General features: G+C 36.5%; 1 protein-coding gene across 4 annotated transcripts in view; it reads right to left on the reverse strand.

Annotated features, from left to right (window-relative positions):
* The window catches only part of rptor (regulatory associated protein of MTOR, complex 1), a 343,625-nt gene that overhangs the window by 166,228 nt on the left and 155,183 nt on the right, over positions 1-22,214 (reverse strand). For all 4 annotated transcript variants that reach the window (XM_065253269.2, XM_065253268.2, XM_065253267.2 and 1 more), the window contains 2 exons: positions 11,684-11,859; positions 7,104-7,163 (listed from right to left, as the gene is read on the reverse strand). In XM_065253269.2, coding sequence (XP_065109341.1) covers positions 7,104-7,163; positions 11,684-11,859 — 236 coding nt within the window. The remainder of the gene's footprint in view (positions 1-7,103; positions 7,164-11,683; positions 11,860-22,214) is intronic.

Here is a 22,214-nt window from a genome sequence, read left to right on the forward strand (position 1 = left end):
GTCGATTAACAGATGTAAAATATTCTCACATTAACATACCTAGTATATTTTTATATAGATCTTTTTTTACTAAATAGTACTATTACTGTCTTTTTTAAAAATATAAATAATTCATAATTTGAACAAAAATAATAATGGGTTTAGTTCTGATATTGTATACTTTTATAAAGAAAAACATGGTGTATAATTACATTTTTAGAATAGGCTTTATATAAGGTTTGTACTGTAAAAATACTTTATTTGTTACAAACAAAAGATAAAGAATTTACAAACGTGTGGAGAGCCATTTCAGCACTTGGACAGCGAAATGTTTTTTTTTAAAAGCATTACTTAAAATGTTTTCTCATCTCACCATATCTACAGGTGCAGAGTCATTATATACAATAAATCCGTTGGGTAGCATTTAAAAAAAAAAACATTTAAAAGTAGATGCATTTGTTTAAAGCAAAGCATTTATTTACTTAGCTACAGATGAAGCAGCTCTTTGCGCCTTCTAACGTCTCATAATTGGTCATCATTTATGTCCAAGAGACTCAATAATAATCTGTTACATTTTAATCCTTTAATTTTATATATTAAAAAGCGTTTTTGTGCTGCTGCGCATCCATGTAATAAACAAACCCGCGTTGTCATTCCGTTAATACGCATATTATCAACGCGCTCTTTACTCGAACAGAAAAAACTCGCCTCGCGAATTGCGCCGGTTGTATAATAGAGATTCCAAAGTCTCTCATGAGCTAGAGGACTAATATCCAGGGAGTTCAGTATTTCTGTGTGGGCATGCATCAGGGAAAGGTGTGTGAGTCTTTTCTGGGTCATGGTGCTGCATACCAATGTCTTCAAAAGATGCAAGGCGGAGAAAGTGCGCTCGGATGAGGCCACGGATAGGCACAGTAATGAAATTAAAATCCAAAATACACGTAATAACCTACGTGTGTCAAAAATAATTTCCTAAAATATTCATAAGTAATATATCAATTGTGCAAAATATTTTAACTTAAAAAAAAATATATATTTCTCGCCTTCCCGCGACCATGCGTCAAGGTCTGGAGGAAAATGATACCTGCCCGGATCCCACGCACGCATCTGCAGTTATATACATTTTACAAAACCAGTATTCATTAGATTTTAAGAACTTTTTTGCCACTTTTAAAACTGTAAAACTAAATAAAAAAGATATCATATGCCGAATAAGCATGTAAGCATATGTTTTCTTGTTCGCTCCACGCAACACGGGTTTAAACGCCGTTTTTTTTCTAAAGAATAATGTTTACACTTTATTGGTGGTGGTTGAGAATAATTTATATTGCTTGCAGAATAATGTATATTGCATTTTAGCGCAATATAAATGTATCATATTGTTATTCTTAAATTAAAGAATACTAATATATTTTTTACAACATTTTTAACTTTAAAACATACATATAAAGATGCTTTGTACAATAGCTTTGCTTCTGACAACAATTTTCTGTAATAAATCAGTAAATGAATCACAAAATGTGTTGAAAGTGGCGAATAAAATGCTTGTCAATTCAAACAAAGGTGTATAAAACCGCTTTAATTAACAATAACTAAACTGTGCTCTTTTGCATACCTCTACTTTTCTCATGTCTTTCTTTATACCACCTTTATCTTTTTAAAATCTTGCCACTTTTAGAAATAATTTGTTTGCATTTTTTGTATACTGCACACTTTATTTGCATCAACTATACCCATAATAACATTTTCTACGTTTTTCTTTCAATAAAAATAAACATATTTATTATTGTCTTAACTTAAAACTTTGTTTTTTAATTTATAAATTAGATTTTATATAAAAAAGTTTTAAAAGTGTTGACTGCGAACGTCTGAGATAAGATATCTGGAAGGACAATAATAACAAGGATAATATACGCCTATAATATATGTACATTTTTAATTAAAATGTCTGTTCTATTTCTAGCCATTTATTTTGTTTTGACCAACTAAAAAATACATAAGTGACATTAAGAGATTTTATAAAGTTACTTTAATCCATTATTTTAGTAATATATTTACAAAGCCACTGAAAAATATTTTTATTGTTATGAATAACGGCTGAAAGGATTAAAAAAAATCATAACACTGACTGCCTATATGCGCAAGAAAGGTATTATTAAAGTTTTAAATATGTAAAACTAAATAAAGATATCATATGCCCACTGTACAGTATGTAAGCATAGGCCCATGTTTTCTTGTTCGCTCTGCGTGGGTTTAAACGCCGTTTTTCTAAAGAATATTTTTTTAACTTTATTGGTGGTGGTTGAGAAGAATTCCTCTTTCCATATGTATAGCATTTTAGCGCAATATACAAGTGTCATATTATTGTTCTTAATATATTAAGAACAATAATACTAATATATTTTTACAACATTTTTAACTTTAAAACATGTATTTTTATACCACATGAATCTCTTTAAAATATTAATACTTTTAGAAAAACGGACATAATTATTAATATTATAAACAAACAATGAAACGGTGTCAAAATTCGACAACACAAATAATTAAGATATTCATTGTAAATAGAGTTAAGGATATTAGGCTCACACTAAATTCTTTGTTGCACTTAGTATAAATGCCCATTGCACGTACAGTCATCTTAATATATGTATGCGCTGTTATGCTGGCAATAAGGGGTTGACGTCACTTTGCTGTTTTAATAGAAATATTAAATATTCAGCAATGCCCTTATTAACTTCTGGAAACAACCGCAATGACAACGCATATAAAAATGTAGTTTTTTATGCGCCACCTGGTGGATTTTCTGTGAAGCGAAACACATTAAGGGAAAAGGGAAAGTAGCCCCCCCGAAAACACTTGCAGAATTCTGCGTGACTCCGCGAGACGATTTGGCGAATGCCGCGGGAGAAAACGCGCGTTTTTAAAGGCCACATCTGTATGGCACTAAAATGGTTCTTCTATCGTTACGATCCAAAGCAATTGTTTTGGTGCTATATAGCACCGTTTGTTTTTTAGAGTGCAGTAATACTGCCAATCACTGTGTATGATGATGATGATTAGACGCTTAACGTTCGTATAGAATTAATATGTCACGTTAAATTAATATTTTTACTGGTTTTAATGTCTTACAACAGAAACAGGACATGTATGTATATAAGAATGACATTATTTATCCCTAGTTTAGGGCTGTGACGGTCATTATATAACCGTGAGACCGACGGTTATAGTTGAACACCGTCATTAGAGCTCTATAACCAGCAAAACCGTGTTATTAAAATATTTAAAAAACATTTTCATCATAAAGAATTTTTAAATAAGATTTAAAACAATTGTTAACAGTCTGTGTTATACGCCCCACCATGTTCTCACGCAGTGAAAAATACATAGCGGAGCAGACACTGAAAACGCGCTGACATACAGGACAGACCAGGTTACTTTTCAGTTACTTTTGAGATTAAACGTATTAAACAAAGTCTTACCTTTCAAATCATCTCTTCCTTCTAGTTATTTTATAGCATCAAATAAACATGAATGACCATAAGAGGGAATGTTGTTTTAACCGCGGAAAGGCGTCAGTACACTGCTCTTTTCATGTTCAAATCCTCTCATGCTAATCTAACTCTCCTGAAAGCACATTCACTGCTTGTCTTGTTGTTCATTTTAAATAAACGTAGAGTAAGTAGCTAATCAGTGTCTTGTTTATTCAAACGCCGGTTTACTTCGCAAGTGTGAGCACTGAACAGCGCGTACTGTATGTGGAGAGCGTTTGCCGCGCGTGGCCATTGTCGGCTGTGTTCGCAGCGCATACTGTGCAGTTTAATAACAGTATAAAAATCTCAAGTTCATATTACTTTACTTTACATGCATTTATGAGCAAAACCTCTTCAAGACGCTTTTTAACCCACATTCTGGTCCATGTAATGACAGATATAGACACAATTAAATCTGTTTCTCTGAAGATTATCAAAATATGAGAGAGGAGCGCAGTCTTCTGCCAACAGTGTGTTTTTAAATATTTAATTGCTTTCTGTTAAATTGCTTAAAGTCATTACTGTTTAAAACACACTTGGCATCACATTCATGATTTTATGGTAAAATGACACTTTCGCGTCAATCCACAAGCATTTAAACGAGCAAAACGCCCCCCACAGACGGTTATGTTACGAACCGTCACATTTGACTCACGTCATAACCGTCATCACCAATTCTGAAACCAGCACACCCCTACCCTAGTTGCATTAAAGTACAGTATATGACAGTTCAGAGACTAGCAAAAGCGCAAACATTAACCTGGCTTTGAAAGCAAATGCGACGTAATGACGTCACAGATATGCAAATTAGTACGTCAAGAATCGATTCTGAATCGAATCGGGACCCTAAGAATCGATTCTGAATCGATTCATGAGGGTCCAAGCGATTCCCACCCCTAGTGTTAAGGCAAAATTAAATATAAAATAATATTTTTTTTAAGAAAAATTATTTTTTTTAAGAATCTGTTGTACTGATGTGATGACCAGTTATAGTTTTAGTGCTAGTAAGCCTAGTAAACCTTTAGAGGTGCAGATAAATTCAGGACTTTGTGTAGACATATTTTATTATGAGTAATATAAGGTGGTCCGCAAAAATTCTTGATTACAAATAGTGGTCCACACACACAAAAAGTTTGAAAACCCCTGATTTATGGTATTATAGCAACATTACACACTAACTAAGGTTTAAAAAAATGGGATCAGGAAGAACGTGACCTTTAAAACAGAGTGGTTATCTTGTCAAAAGTTGAGCTACAAAACAGGTAAGATGTTCCTGAAATTTCAGTGATGACACGAAAAACATTTGCGACTGTCTCTTGTGATTTGATATGAAAGGGATAGTTCACCCAAAAATGAAAATTTTGTCATCATTTACTCACTCTCATGTTGTCACAAACCGGCATAAATGTATTTGTTCTGATTAACAAAAAGGAAGATATTTTGGGAAATGTTTGTAACCAAACCGTATGTGGACCCCATTTACTTTCATAGTATTAATTTTTCCTACTATGGAAGTGAATAGGGTCCACAAACGGTTTTGTTACAAACATTTCTCAAAATATTTTCCTTTTTGTTCATCAGAACAAAGCTATGTATACAGGTTTGTAACAACACAAGAGTAAATGATGACAGAATTTTCATTTTTGGGTGAACTATCACTTTAAGGTCATTGTTCACTTTCAAAGGATAAAAAAGAGATCCCTGAAACAAAATATATAAGAATTATCAGGTGCAAAATAATAATGCGTAGTGTCTATAAAATTATTAATTTCAATTATTTTTTTTTTCAACATTTAAAGTGCCCGTATTATGAAAAAACTGTGTCATTTGCGAAAATAATGCGTTTGAAAATGTTTATAACGGGAATATGTTAGTATTGTCCAGGGAAAACGAGTGTATTGTTCAGACTGCTACATCACAATTTACGCTGGAATCTTTGTGTGTCATGATGAGTTTGACACACCGAGACCGGGCCTTACCGCCCCGGCTTTTCTGACGAGGCTAACCCCCGAACGGTCCGGACCTCCCGCTAGCTTCTAGCAATTAGCACGCGGTCCACAAGCAGTATACATCCCCCGCCGGGTCTTAATTTCTGTAATTTGCGAAAATAATGCGTTTGAAAATGTTTTATAATGGGAATATGTTAGCATTGTCCAGGGAAAACGAGTTTATTGTTGTGACTGCTAACGTAACATCACAATTTACTCTGGAATCATTGTGTGTCATGAGTTTCTTCTCCTGTAGTGTACTTATTAGTGATACTTTTCTGCATGATTTGTCTGTTGACAACATAAACCGTTAATAATAATAATATATAAAATAATAACACCGTATGGTCTGTACTGCTCACGATACCACTGAGCACGCGCACGGGGACATGACGTTAGTAGTGGGGCGTGATCAAAGGAGCAGCAGCTCATAAATATGTAAGACTAGCTCAAAACGGCACAATCTGAACTGCCCTGAAACAGAGGCTACTAGAGATGGGTAACAATCTTTTCCTACAAGCTATTTCGAGCAAACAACTTTTGAAACATGCTTTATGGAACTCATACACCTATATAACTTGTGGAAAAGCAGTCATAAGATGGGCACTTTAACAGATGAAAAAAGTGAGAAGGGTGCTCGAGGGGCAGTGTGGCCTCTGATGAGACAGGGAGGTGGGGGGACACCCCAAGAATAAATATTATGGCCTCATTAGGGGACATGCTGTAACAACTTGTTTATTCTTCAGCCATGTGATTGGCCAAGGACAAAAAAATAAGGAAGGAACCCAACAACCCCCCCCCCCCCCACACACACACATGCACAGAAATAAAATGCACACCACAACATACCCAAAAAATACGTTATGACCATTATTTCAATTATTTAATTCTGACAGATAATTTAAATTGCTAATTTAAAATGTTAAAAGTTGACTAGTAACCGAAACCATGGTTAATTGAATGGGTTGATAAATGTGGAAAGCTGGAACAAGTAGCATTGCCTTACTATTTTATATCTGCAATAATTTTTTTTGCCATAATCTGACCATCATTTGCAAGGCCATACATTTTAACTGAGTGGACCTTGGAATAGGATGGACCTCAAGGCCTACACGTAATTCAAAAAATACTTAATTTTCCAATATGGTACTGGTTAAATGAATTACATTATGGTGTTTGAGTCATCAGGGGTTAAATAATTTTCAGATCAGTAAAAAGGGATGTGGGAAAATAAAATAAAGAAAAAACAAGCATATCAAATAGAAAAGAACAAAGGTACAAATAAAGTAGCGAAACTAAATAATATACTAAATAATATAACACTGTTTTCATTCTCTAAATTAAATATAATTGTTCTTTTTAAATATACAGGGTTTCTGGGACAGAACTGCAGGTGGTTTGAGACATTGTGATAGAAATGGCAATTCTGTATAAAATGTTTTCAGTTCACTGCAGAATGGGGCAGAAATTGCAAATGCTTCCCTTTAATACATAAAATAAATACTTTCCCAAAAAGCGGCAGGGATGATTTTTTCCAGTGGGGGGAGAATTACGCGAGAATTAAGAAGCAAAGAACTTAAGAAAATCAACACTCAACACCTACTTCTCAATGAGGTCCAAGTTCACTCCTGGCACCAGCTTTGCACTCTTCTGCATACAAAACCTGTTGGAAAAGATAAGACAGTTAGGGCACACTCATATTATACCTAACACGAAGGGGCAATCGCCAAACCGCGCCACAGCGCGATAGTCCCCCCTCCCTACTAGAGATGTTAACCGATGACCGTTTGACCAATGGTTGACCGTATCAACATTAACTGGTCAAAGTTGTCGGTTAAAAAAAAGTGATCTCTAAATTAGGCTATTATAGACTGTGGACTAAACGCTACTACAGTTAGTCATCTCATTCCAATATTTTTTTGTATGAAGTTAACAAATCCCTCAGACTCAATTTTTCATAACTCGCCTGTTTGTACTTAATAATCCAATAAAAACATTTGAAGCGAGTTTGGGTTTGCACGCTCACAAGGTTTGCAAAAAGTAAATGCTACAGGCTAATTTTTGGTAAATTCTTCATTTGAATAGTTAAAAAATAAAGCAAAAAAAATAATTAAAATTAAAGTCTCTCCTGATTGTGTTCCAACTTATTAACATTTACGTAATTTAGGCCTACAGTAAAGTGCATATTAAGTTTTGTTTTTGTAAATCCTCAGACATGATTTTTACCACTTAATTACGTTTTGCTTTGTAGAAAGCATTTCTTTAAAGTGAATTTCATTTTGTATAAATTGTATCTTAATTTTAATAAATGTTTCATCAACCAATTGCATTTATTTAATAAATAAAAGCAAATATAGCAGAAAATAGAATAACCGTGCATGGAGGTGCCGTCATGGCACGTTCACTTGCATTGCATTGTAAACTAGAACTAGAGCTACCGCGCATATTTATTTTTCTCCCATCTCAAACAGCCCACTATTCTGTCTCTGTTTCCTTTCGAACTCCGCTCTGCCACAATTAGCAATCACACTGTGCCTGAGCCCAAGTAAACTGCGCGTGCCTGAGCCCAAGTAAACTACCAGCCAGGATGCGATTAACCAAACGGTGCCCCGCAGAGTACGGAGCGATCACATTAGTCAAACAGACCAGGTTTTGAGGGTCAAACATGCCCAGACATGGTTTGGATAATGTGAGCATGCTCTGCGTGCTGTATTTGTTGCCTGTTGCCAGACATTTTAGTGGAGGTGACACCAAACTAAAGGGCCGCTCACATTATTAACGAAAATTATATTTAAAAAAATGTAATCGTTTTATATAAAAGAGAATAGCGGAGTTCAGACCACAACTAAAACGATACAAATACAATGAACAATATCGTTGTGATCACTTTGAGCAATTTTTTTTCCTGATGAACGATAAACCATTGACAGCCAATCAAATCTCTTTAAACTTCAAGTGCATTTGAAATAACAGATGGAGAATCTCATTGCTGAGGTCCATAACACAAAATTACCTCAGGATCCAGCGCTGATGCAGTTTCTGTGAAATTGACTATGTAATGGTTATTATTCTAATACAGTGACTACGCCAAAAGGTAAGATATTAGATTACACAAACTACTAGATTTACTGTTTAGAGTTAGGCAAAACACAGCATGTTGAGGACATCTGCTGGTTATACCAGCAGTGCAAATGCAACAAGAACAGCATATTTACACATAATTACATGTGAACAATTACAAGCATTTTATTAAAGGAAATATGCAGTATAAGTAAATGTGATTGAACGTAAATGATTTTAGCGGGTTCTGAGCCTCATGTGCATTGTGGTGCATTGTGGGAGTTGTAGTTTTCCATACAAATGCACCCTAATGTCACGTTTTGTCTTTTCTCGGTCAAATAGGCACCAAATTCAAAATTTATGTTACATTTCGACAAAAAATATAACCCACTTTCAATAAAGATTAATGTTTCTATGGTGAAATGTCCCTTTAAGTCTGACCTCTCTGGACCAGTGTTAACTAAAGTCTGGTCCTTTAAGTGCCAGAAAGATCCAAAATCAAAAATTACCTGTATTGCAGTGTATCATGTGGCTGTCCATCAATGTAAACTATGCACAAAGTAGTAAACCAAAAAGTGCACGATTAATAAATTTATTGGGGCGTCGACTCTAAATCACTGAAACGAGTCATCATTTTTTGGATCTCCTGCCTGTCTTTATATACGCATGAAGGAACACATACACAGCATCTCCACCTAAAGTTTTGACTGGAAGAAACTAAAACTCTGTCCTGCCCACATACACTTCAACTAGCTAGTGTGTAAAATCAAGGACTTTGCTGCTGTAACATGGCTGCTGGAGGCGCAATGATATTACGCAGCAGCTGAAAATATTCCCCTTAGTAACTTTCAATGGCAGGGACTATTTTCAGGCAGTGCGTAATATCACTACGCACGAAGTCTAAAGTCCTTGATTATTACGCCAGAATGACAGTAAAGTTACATCTGGATCTACACAGTAAAATCTTGCATATGGCTCTTATGTAATTAAATTAATTACATAAAATATTTATAATTAAAATGTTTACAATTATGTCAACCCAGAGAATTTGAAAAGTCCTGGGCAAAACATGACCACAGTCCCAGCAGCAGACAAAGGTGAAAATGGCACAAAACTTTTAGAGGCCATTTTCTCAAGGGGACAGAGAATAAAAAACATTTTTACCTTAGTAGTCGAACCACATTCACAAACATACAAAAAGTGCTAAACATGCTAAACATCTCAGTCTCATAGAAATTCCTCTTTTAGAAATGTCAGCCAGAAAACAGCCCAATCTGAAAAACTGATGCTTATGACATCACAGGCATCTAACTGCCCCTCCACTTTAAAATAATTGGCTACATTTTTTAAATGGCAGAAAAGTCAGCCAATCAGTAATGAGATTGCAAGTTAAGCCAGTAGGGGGAGCCAAATAGGTGCAAAACCACTTGTTTAAAATCCCGCACCCTAATAGAGCTAATTGAGAGAGGTTTTTAGGAAGCTTCTTAGGCATTACAGACCCAAACAAAAAAAATTGTGTCTACATGTCACTTCACAGAACAAGGATAAATACTCCGTTCAATCATTCTATGTCACCTTAAAGGTCTTTGGAGTGCCTACCTTCAAATGGCCACTTCTCAAAATATTATCAGATTTCCATGTGTAAGACTTGGATACTACACTTTCAGAATCTGTGAAAAACTCAAAATGCCCCAGATCCGACTTGTGTCCCTTCTTTCCGTGATTAGTCACAAATATTTACGTCAATTACGTCATTTTTATCGATCCGATACATAACAGAAATCCGTTACATCTTACAAACTACATCCGATAAAGTGTGTGTGCTAAATCAATTAATCAGTCCGATTTATCTGCTTTCTGAGTGACTGCAGCTTAAACGTTTGCGCTAATTACGTCATCATCTGTAAACAAACTTCTTCTCTGGTCTGGAAGTTTTTCTCTGTGGCAGCGGATGATAATGCTTTTGCTATTTGCAAAACATGTGCGGCAAGGATTCCGAGAGGAGGAAAAAAGGCGTCAAGTCAACCAATATTATCTCACTTGAGAGGTCTTCATCACTGCAAAGAAGCTGTGGTTACTAGCACGAAGCCTACGCCGGTTCACACCGCAAGAGTGAGCAGCGCATTCTGTGCAGTTTAATAGCAGTATAAAAATCTCAAGTTCACATTACTTACATGCATTTATGAACAAAAGATCTTCAAGACGCCTTTTGACGTTCAGTGTAATTTATATATCTGTGATTTGTTTAATCCACATTGATTTTCGTGCTGTTCTGGTCCGTGTAATGACAGATATAGAAACAACACACAATTATAGACATAAAAAGTCCATAGCACATTATTAAACCTGTTTCTCTGAAGTTTTACGATAAAAGAAAAATGCACCAGTGATTGACAGCATGATGCAGTCGATCGTGTTTCCCTTCAACAATTAAAGCATAAAATTTTTATTTATAGATGTATATGTTTCTCTAAAGATTATAGATGAGGAATCATTTGGTGCTGGGCAGGGAGATGAATGACAGCGCAGTCTTCTGGTAACAGTGGGTTTTTAAATATTTCATTGCTTTCTTTTAAATTGCTCAAAGTCATGACTCTTTAAAACACACTTGGCATCACATTCATAATTTTATGGTAAAAATAAATTTTTTCGCGTCAATCCACAATCATTTAAACCATAAAGAATGCACTGTCACTTTAATTAAGCGTGAGCAGTGCAGCAAAAATAGAGCAGACGCCAAAAACTAAAAAGTTTTCCAAAGACAGCAAAAGCTATAAACGACAGTGATTGAATAGTCACATGTATTTAAATGAACATTATGTAAGAAATTTATATCAATTAATCATAAAATGGCCCTGATATGTCACTAGACATTAAGAAATCATTTTCATTTCAAATACTTATATCATTGACAACAGTGGTCTGGCCAGGATATTGTCATTTAAAAAGTGGAGTTGCAGCCCTCAATTGATATTTATGTTGTCATTTTGTGTATTGGCCACCAGTTGGGTGATTGCAGTACCAGTTTTACACTAAATTGTCTGTTGCACTTTGTATCAATGCGTATTGCAAGCAAAATTATCTTAACAGTTGTACAAAATAAAGTTATCCCTTATATCTCACCAGCGCAGGGCAATTTTGATTGGTGTGGTGAGACAGGAGGTGAAGAGGTCAGCAGGGAGGTCAGGGTTCATGGGCAGGAGTTCACTGGCTTCACAAGAAGCTAGCTGAATGCAGTTCTTCATGGAGGGAGGTAGAGGCATCTGGGCCAATGGGTGGTTGGGGTTAATTGCTGCCACCTAGTAAAAGATAATAAAAACAAATCTTTTAACAGCGTTTTTCAACTCCAATCCTCAGGCTCTGCACCCAGAATGTTGCCCTAATAAATACACTAACAAGCTAATCAAAGGCCTGTTTCAGGAAGGAGGTTTAGTGAAAACTAGTAGGTTAACCCTGAAACGACAGAAACTCTAAAGATAGGACGTTTAACCTTTGTGTTGATCACAAGGTGAATCCAGTCAGTTTCAGATGTGTGAATCATCCAATGACCATTTTTGTCCACAAATGCGTATAATCCATGAAATATAGATGTATAGTCTATTGTTTACATCAGATTTCGCATGAACGTCTGGTAATAGAATATAATATACAATCTGAGGACTATTTACATCGTAGCATGTAAGGGTATATGAGATTACACTTTACGTTCCGGTAAACACATGAACCCGCCTTCAAAGTTTGTATTTAAAATAGGGAGGCAGTATAATAGATAATCCAAACAGCGCCGTCGAAAACGTGATGTCCTTAAGGGATTTAACCAATCGCTCGCTCGTTCCTTCATCATCCAATGACTTCATGGAAAATATTGATAGACAAAACATGTAGCCACTTATATAACGAACTCAACGATCTCTGTGTGACTTTTTTGTGTGTGTTTGACGTCACGCTGCTCTGCAAGAACTGACAGACAGATGACGTCAAAGTACTGCAAGAGCGAGTCGAAATTAAACTACTCCATAAGATTTCTTGAAGAGCTCTCGTGGTACTTTGACGTCATCCGACTGCGGCGCAGCATAACGTCGAACAAGCCAGTGACGCGGCTGACTGTTATCTGTTGCGGCCCAGCTTTTCTTTCTTTTTTTTGGGTGCCCGAGCTTCATTTTCAGTCTGGAGAGACGCACGCTGTAAGTTTGAAAAAAAAACTTGACTTCACGCGGTTTACAACAGAACCGAAAGATAAGACAATGCTGAATAAAGTTGTAATTCTTGCGATTTTTGGACCAAAATGTTTTTTCGATGCTTCAACACATTCTAACTGACCCACTGTTATAACATGGACTACTTTAATTATGTTTTTATTACCTTTCTGGACATGGAAACCGTACATAGATTTTCAATGGAGGGACAGAAAGCTCTAAGACTAAATCTAACGTTAACCCTCTGAGGTCTAAGGGGTTTTTAGGGCCCTGAAGTTTTGACATGCACTGACATTTGTGCTTTTTTCAGTTGCTTAAAAACACAATAACGGCAAAAGTCTTATAACACTGCATTCAGCACAAACTGGGCTACTATTTTATATAATTAACATGTATGTACATGTTTGTATTTTTGAGAGAAAAATGTTTATGCGTGGTTTTTGAAAAAGAAAAAATGTTAAGTGCCTGATATAAGTCTACAAAACCCATACTAAACATGTTTTCCCAAGACTTTTCAAAACATGATCTAGTAGTCTAGAGTTTTTTCTTTAAAATAATGTGAAAATCATTCTGCTTACTCATTCACATAAAACAATATATTGATTTACAATTTCAAAGTCAATTTTTGGTTAGGAAGGCAATATGCAAGGAGGCTGGAAGCTCTTGAAAAATCTGTGATTGACAGTTGAAGAACAATACACTTGCATAATGAGCTGGATAATGAGCCTTTAGGCAGTAAGACGACGCCATTATTGTTACGTGTTTGTTTGTGAAAGCAACACAAAAGAAATGCCTTTCCATGCATGATCCTGCGTTAAATAAACGTACTGTGCAGAGATATACGCGAATAAACAAGGTTTTAGATATGTTTAGATGCGTCTTAATACAAAGTGCGTCAAATATGAGGCATTTTGTGTTTGTGTGTGCGTTTGGCCGTCGATCGCGTACGGAAGCACAAAGAAAACATTAGCATCTGGAGATAACTTTTATTTACAGGCGAGAGTAAACAAGTAGATGTAATGTTTACAATCGTATCTTTTATAAGAATACCACAAAGCGCGTCAAATATGAGGCATCGTGTCTTTGTGTGTGCGTTTGGACGTCAATCGCGTCACTGTTTGATGAAGCACACACACTCGCGTCTGGAGATAACTTATCGCAAGTAAACAAGTAGATGTCATGTTTCCAGCTCTCGGATTAAAACTCAACACATCACTAAATGGCTGCAGAGACGTAAAGTCTGCATTGACTGTGGGGTTGACTAATGAATGATCTCTGCTCTTCTCTTCAATGGAGCGGGGCGTGGCTCATTATAGATAATGAAGTAACAGGAGAAAGACGGTACATCTCCCTCTTCTAATACAGTTAACAACAAATAACAATATTTGTTTTCGATTTCACTTAAATCTTCCAACAGCAGACATTCCAAGCATTATGTAGACATGTATCTTTTGTTTCTATGACAAGTATTCGTTTAGTTACAGTTAATTTTTCTGACGCGTTTCTGAAAGGACTTCACTGAGGGATAGAGAACAAAACGCGCATCATGTTTATTTTCTTCATTTTGCGAAAAGCACAAAATTCTGTTTTTATTGGGAGTGGACAGAAAAAAACTAGACACTTTAACGTTTTAAATGATGTATAAATCATATCTGTATGTCCAGAATCAGCAGAGTGATCTAAGTCTTTTTGCGGAGTAGGGCTGGGTATTGTTTAAAATCTTTCGATCCGGTGCCAATTTCGATACCTCCGTTTCGATGCCGGTTCCTAACGATACTTTTTCGATACCATGTATTTTTGTTAACGTTTCAATGGATTTTAAAACATATTAAACACACAACTTTTATTTTTCACCTTAATTAAAACAAATTCTGGTAACAATTCTCACTCAGGCTAACATTAATAAAACTGGTTGTGCTTTTTGGATAGGGGTGCGCCAGCAGACACACTTATTTTTTTTATGAAAATAAGGAAACAAAAATAAAGAAATTAAGAATATAATTTACATTTATGAAATGTAAAATAGTATTTAGCTTGGACTAACAGTATTTGTGGGTAGGCTTGTAACGAGTCAGGCTTGTAGCAGTGTTGGGCTGCACGTGTGCGTCAAGTTTAAACCATAGACCAGGGGTGTCAAACATACGGCCCGCGGGCCGCATACGGCCAACAAAGGTGTCCAATCCGGCCCGCGTGATGATTTATACAGTTTTATTAAATATGAAATACATATTTTTAAAACCCTTTCAGGCGGGTGTCCTGTTTTTTATATGAGAGACTTGCGGAAAGCAGCAATACGCGGAACATAGACTAAACACGGTGCCCAAAAATCTTGCTGTTTTATTGTTACTGCTCCGCTAAAGATCCACTGATTCCGGTAATCCACTTCGTATTTTCCCGCCCGCTCCGCAGCATCTCTGTCTCCACTCTCTGCCTGGAGAGCGAAGACGACAGATTCCGAAGTTCGTTGCAGTAACAGGTAGATTCATTACATTATATCAGTTGTTAAACCGCAGAATTAGTAATTTGGAAGTTTGTTTATGTATTTCTTCCGGTAATGGTTTGCTGTCGGTGTTTTAAAATTGCTAACAACTTAGCAAGCAAACAACAACAAAATAGCCTCATTCTTAGTATTAACGTTACAATACTTGTATAATCGATTTAATCTTCCCGATCAGATCTAAGTTAATATAAACACTAAATTTGCTGTTGTTGGCACACTTTGTACACAAAAACACCAATGCCTTGACAAAATAAAGACAGAGAATGGAAAGAGAGGCTGCTAAAGGCAGTTCAACATTGTAAACATGGATTCAAAGCTCCATCAAGCCAGCAGGTAAATCTTATTGAATATTTAGCAGATTGTCACACTTTAATTCTTGTTGTTATTTCCCATTATAATCACATGCTAGTAATAACACACATCATATTTGTAATACTTTATTAAACCATAATAATAGTACCACCCCCCCCCCCCTTAGTGACCTTTTTGGTTTGGGCAACTGCCCCATCTAGCATTTTCATTTTCTAAAGTTCTCTTTACAAATATATTCCAAAGAAAAGTGAATGGTTTATAAATAATTTTGGCATTAAGGAATAATGCAAAATAAGTTGAATTAAGGCTTTTCAACCTAAGGCCAGTGGATTTTGTACAGATGTAAATTTGTGTGTATAGTATGTACAGTATGAGTGTGACCTTATGAAATGTAGTTTCATACGAGCTGTGTGTTTCTCTAGTTTTCTTGCTGAACAAACTAATTAATTGTTTTTTTTTGTTATATTAACACAATTATCAGCACACTAAAGTTTAAAAAAATATCCGGCCCTCAGCCTAAAATGAGTTTGACACCCCTGCCATAGACTGTATAAAATATGTTTAAACGCATTGTCCATTTTGGGAGATGAGGGCATGAAGGCTCTGCGATGCGGAGAGACAGGCGCGAGTATTTCATAAGCATTGAGAGACACAAGCTGCGCGCGTGGGTCAAGTTTAAACACCTTGTCGAGACTGTTGTGGGAGAAAGCACAAAGCCTTGCCATGCAGATCCAGGCGCGAGTAAAACAAGCAGAGACACAGGCTGCGCGCGTGCTTTAAATTGAAACCCCTCGTCACTTTAGGAGAAGCGCCGTTTTGGTTGACGTGCCTTTCACGGAGACAACACGGCCATACTTGCGCTAACTCTACTGGTAAGACTGTCACAAAGACTTTCTTCTTATATTGCATCCTTTCTATACTTGTGTTGTGTGACTGCGAGGTGGAGCTGCAAGTATTTTCAGAAATCTTCCGTGTCACGTGGTGGTGGACAGCCAATCGCCGGCGCTTTAGGTCCTTACATGCAAGTACAGGCTCACAGACAAAGCCGCTTTTGGAATCGAAATTTGGCATCGAAAGATAAATCATTTTTCGATACTCAAAGTATCAAAGTTTTTCATTCAATACCATAAAAGTATCGACGTTCGGTACCCAGCCCTATTGCGGAGTGATAGAAAAATAAAGAGTTGGTAAATGGACTGCATTTATATAGCGCTTTCATAGACCAATGGCCATCCAAAGCGCTTTACAATTTTGCCTCACATTCACCCATTCACTCACACATTCATACACCGACGGCGGTGTCAGCCATGCAAGGCGCCATCCAGCTCATCGGGAGCAGCTGGGGTTAGGGGTCTTGCTCAAGGACACCTCGACACTTGGTCAGGTGGAGCCGGGGATAGAACCACCAACCAAGCCTGCGCCGCCGTCGACCCCAGAGTGTTAAAACATCTTAAAAGGTGTTCCGAAGATGAACGGGGGTCTTCAGAGTTTAGAACGACATAAGGGTAAGTCATTAATGACATTATTTTGCCTGCTTAACGATTTCGCTTATCGGTTCCGCTCGTTGCAAATGTGTCATGACGTCACACACACACACACACACACAAACACACACACACGCTGTGTTGTTTTGGTTTAGAACGCAGCAAACATTGCATTGAGGCAGAACGATCCAAAGTTTGGTTATATTTAGTGGTGGGCGGAGCGAGACTTCGTGAAACACTGAAACAGTTGAATCAATAACTTATATTTCATGCGAAAATACAACAATACGGTCGCGTTGCAGGAGGTTACAGGACTGTCGCGTGTTTGATACACTATTACACAACATCACCAGAGAGTCAAGCACCAGCGGAGCTAACGGCCCTCAATATGTTATTAATGCCGAAGGTAATGTGTTATTGTTAATGTGAGCGCCATTTCATTATGTATACGTTTACTATACGGATAATCTCCGTTGTCATTGTCCATCAAATTGATGACGGCCAGAGTCTGGCTGGCTCTCACACTGGCTCAGAGGCTGCATAAAGTATCTCTCGTGCACCTCTAGCTACTCCATTTACAAAGGCGAGGATAAACAAATTTCACCGAGCAGTAGAGACGGACACTAAAGTATTTCTACTTAAAAGTACATTTTCAAGTATTTGTATTTTATCAGTGTTTTTTTTTTTTTTTTTTAAACATTCATTCCAAAGCATATTATCATCATTTTAACTCCACTACATTTCATAATGTCAAGTTTTTGGTTTATATTTAATATTTAAGTGCATTAAAAATCTAGTAACGTTTTTTAGTAAGTAAAAAGTACTTTTGTACACATCTTTTATGTAATTATGTATTAAATCAATTTTAACATGCAATATAAAAGGGATACACAGTATGATTCTATGCTTTATAATGTAGTGAACATATTTTAGTAAAGTAATTTTTACCCAAGACAACACTCTGATAAAGCACATATGCTTGGAAAATGAAACTAAAATACTGAAGTAGTGCCCACCTCTGCCGAGCAGTTACCAAGTTTGTGTTAAAGGGTTTGCAACCGTTTGCCACAGAAGACGCCTCAGCATTTCGGTAGGTTCATTTGCTGTATTTGCTGTATTTTGTTTAAAAGAAAATGACAAATGCATGCATGACCAAAGTTGCATGTTTTATGTCAGTCTAGTTCTGTTTTATTAATACCTAGTCCTATCACATATTTACTGGTTGAGAAACACTGCCCTAGGCTATAGGTCCCTGGATTTTACTTTAAGAAGTAACTCACCAACTTTTAAGTTTGTTCTGAGGTTGCCACACATAATTTGTGTATACTCTGCTCTGTGTCTTCTGAACATATATTAAAGCGAGTTAATACGAACATACAAATTTGTGCTTATTCCCTCACCCAATGAGAATCGATAAGAGAATCGATAAGGAATCAGATCGATAAGCAATATCGATAATGGAATCAGAATCGTTACATTCTTATCAATTCCCATCCCTAGAACTAGGGATGGGCATGATTAATCGACGATCGATAATTGATCGTTAAGAATTTAGTCGAGGACGTTAATTTGTTATTGATTAATCGAATACTTTTTTTATCTAATGCAGGTTATCTAGGTAGGTTGCCTAGCGTAGCGTGTGTCTCGAAGCAATTAAATGAATTTCACTGTGTGGCAGCAATTCAACATTTTACCACCAGGGTGCAATATTTGACGCCATACTCCGTTATCTGTGACCTTCCGTTTTGATTTCAAAAAAATAATCATGAAAAGGTCATGATGTTTTGGAACAAATGAGGTCTCTGTTTAAGAATGCGGCCCGCAGCAGCAGGTTCCGCTGCTTTAGAGCACCGCATATTCAAGTGCATATATGTTCCGTTTGTCTAACTAAATGTAGTTCAACTGTTTGCCACAAGTTGATCTTGTAATAAAGGTCTCATGGAGGAAAACACGCTGTATTTTTGTATTCAACATTTTTGAATTATAAAAGTTAAATAATTATTTTTATTATAAAAATATTAATGATTAATCGATAGTCGATCGTTAATTCTCCCGACAATCGACTAAACAAAATTTAATCAAATGCCCATCCCTACCTAGAACTCAAAGATATTTAATATTGAAAAGATGCGGCACTGGTATTGATATGTATGGGGGGGATTGCAACAGTCGGAATAACAGCTCTAGTCCCAGACAGTAACCAGCTGTGTGGTAACTGTCTATGATCAAAATATCATACAGGTTTAGAACAACATAAGCATGAATAAATAATTTAATTTTTCATTTTTTGGGTGAACTACCCTTATTAACATGGTATAGAGCAGGTTTCTATGGTAAACTTTGAGTTTCTTTTGGTCTCCTCCCCCTTTTTAAAGTTCAAGAAGTGTTTCAGTACCTCATTTATTCATTGCACACATTTTCATCGGCAACACTGTAACAATTTTCTTGCTGCTTTGAGCCTGGGCAAATTCCAAACAGCGGTTTTGCACCTTTGAAGAACACTTTAAGAAGAGCACATTGGTTGAAGAATTGTTACAGATGAAGAGAGAATTTTGCTTTCATTGCTTCCCTCCAGAGTTTCCACATGTAATCAAAATCAAGTTCTAAGATAACGAGCATCAAAGTTTGATTTCAATCATTGATTTCACATTGATATTAATCTTTGACATTACTTATTTAATGTTCAAGATATCAATAATATATTTTCACAGAATGTTCTTTGCATTATGTATGATTTTGTGTAGCAAACACTAAATCTCAAAAAAATTACTTTTGCCTGTGAAAACCTAGCTACTTTTTAAGCTTAAAGGAGAATTTCACCTGTAGAAACATTAATCTTTACTGAAAGTGTGTCATATTTGTAGTCAAAATGTAACATACATTTAGAATTTGGTGCCTATTTGACCGAGAAAAGGGGTGTTTGTAGTCTCACCCCCTCAACAAAGATATTGCACTTCCTTCTTTCAATGATGCAAAATTATGATTTTTACATCATTGAAAGAAGGAAGTGCAACACTGAAATCTGTATTTCTCCCGTCTCAGTGGCAACTGAGGAAATGATGCATGACCATTCAAAAACATGACTGGGGTTCTAACTATACAAAGCTTAATGCAAATGGGTGAAGTGTCCCTTTAATCAAATTAGATGTTAATGTTAAAATAACGTGCACATTACATAAATCAATTAACTAAAAATGTACAATGGTAAATTGAAATGACTTGTAAAGCCAATCTAATTATTCCTTAATAGTTTAGGCAGCAAAAATATACTGTGCAGTGACCGTGCACTGTCCTCTATAACCCATCTCAGGACCCACCAATTTTTTTTATATAGACCAGGGGTTCTCAAAGTCCGGACTCCGGTCCGGACCCGCGTCCACTTCATATTACAAGTGCATTAATTTCTATGTGATTGATTAAATGTGTGCATTTGCTACTTTAAAAATGCATATTAAACTTGTAAACCATTCGTTTAGTTTTTTTTTCTTTTTAAATTTCCTGTGTGACGCTGTAGCCATCACACCCAGATATTATGCACAGCTACTTCAGGTACTACGGCTTTTGATCAGTAAGTCCTTATCAATCTGAAATCACTGTTGGTTTGATTCGTTTAAAACATGCATTTGAAAAAGCAACACTCGTCAAACATAATCATTATACATATTCTTTATTATCATGAAAATACCTGAAAAGGTTTGAAGAACAGCAATATAAATATATCCTTAAGACATTTCCTGGAGCTGCGTGTTTCTGGTTCTTCGTCTGCAGCGCATATTAAGTTTCTGCCCGAGAGCGCCCCCTGGCTTTTGGATGTAGCAACATTTCACCGTACTTCATTGAGAAGCATAGCAAGCATCATCAGCCAATTTATAGGTGCACCCCTAATTTTGGTCAGTGTCTCTGCCTACCAACCACACCTTTTATGAGTCTTGTCCGAACTTTACATCCGGTTTCAGTTTTTTAATGGTCTGACTAGAACTCTTGAACAAATACCTCGTCGAAAATAACAAATGTTTTTGTTTCCTATGTAATCTATGTGTTGTTTATTTTGCTTGTAATATAAATAAACTATGTTTAAAGTACTTTGTTGTATTTTTATTAGCAGAGTTTATACCAGAAGTTAGGTGTTGACCAAGTTCTTAAAGGCCGAGTCCAAGTCGAGTCTGCCGGAGTCCAGAAAGTAATTAAATTGAAAAAAGATACAAAATTTGTATTGTAAATGGTTACTTTCTATTAATACTTTAACCTTTCAACCCATTTAACCAATGGCAATATAAAAATGTAAAAAAAAAACCCTATTGCATCTTGTCATTGCCATTGAACATTTTTATTCTATGTCAACTAGTTTCCTATCAAAACTAATTTCAAAGAAAAGAAAGGGATATAGAAGTATCTTCTTTTTACCAGATGTCTTGCAAATAAATTCTCTATGATTTTCACAAGCAAAACAAATTATTGCTGACTTTGAGGACATTGTGCTAGCCACGCATTGATGTGTGTGATGTGTTTGTCTGCAAGTATGATGCGACTGGCTGCTGCCTGCCAGTGTGTTGCAGTAAAAAAACAGGAGGGGAGACGGTCCCGTACACACTGCATATTAATTGTCACTTCAGCTTAATCCTGTTATGTACACTAGAGGTCTTCACGGGTCCACTTAGATCCGAAAACCCGAGGTCCGACCCGAGACCCGATCGGGTTCGGGTCTAAAAGTTTCACATGTGCCTCGGACACGGGTCGGGTACAATAATAGCGGCATCGGGTCTCGGGTAATTTAAAAATGAATGTGTTTTTTCTGAACGGACCCGAGAAGACCCGAACTCTCTCGCCTGTGTGCGTCAATGTCCTTTTCAAACCTCTCATCTGTTTGCCAAGAGCGCTTGCGACATTGTGTGGTTGTCGGAAGGTTCATTTTCGTTGAGACAAACATGTCAGTCAATTATAAATGTACATTTTAGCGGTTACGTTGGTGTCGTCGTCAGATAACAAAGTAAAACGAATGGAGCAGCTCGCCAAATTGGTTGCAAGGCCACCGGAGTTTCTTTCTGTCTGACTGCTGCGCGTGGGTCTGCAGAATGCACACACGTCAGTGCCGTTTAAATTCGGTTCCAGTCGGGTTAAAAATAAATTTTCACTAGTTCGGGTCGGACTCGGGTCTAATTTTC

This window comes from Paramisgurnus dabryanus, chromosome 7, assembly GCF_030506205.2.
Source record: "Paramisgurnus dabryanus chromosome 7, PD_genome_1.1, whole genome shotgun sequence".
Lineage (NCBI taxonomy): Eukaryota > Metazoa > Chordata > Actinopteri > Cypriniformes > Cobitidae > Paramisgurnus > Paramisgurnus dabryanus.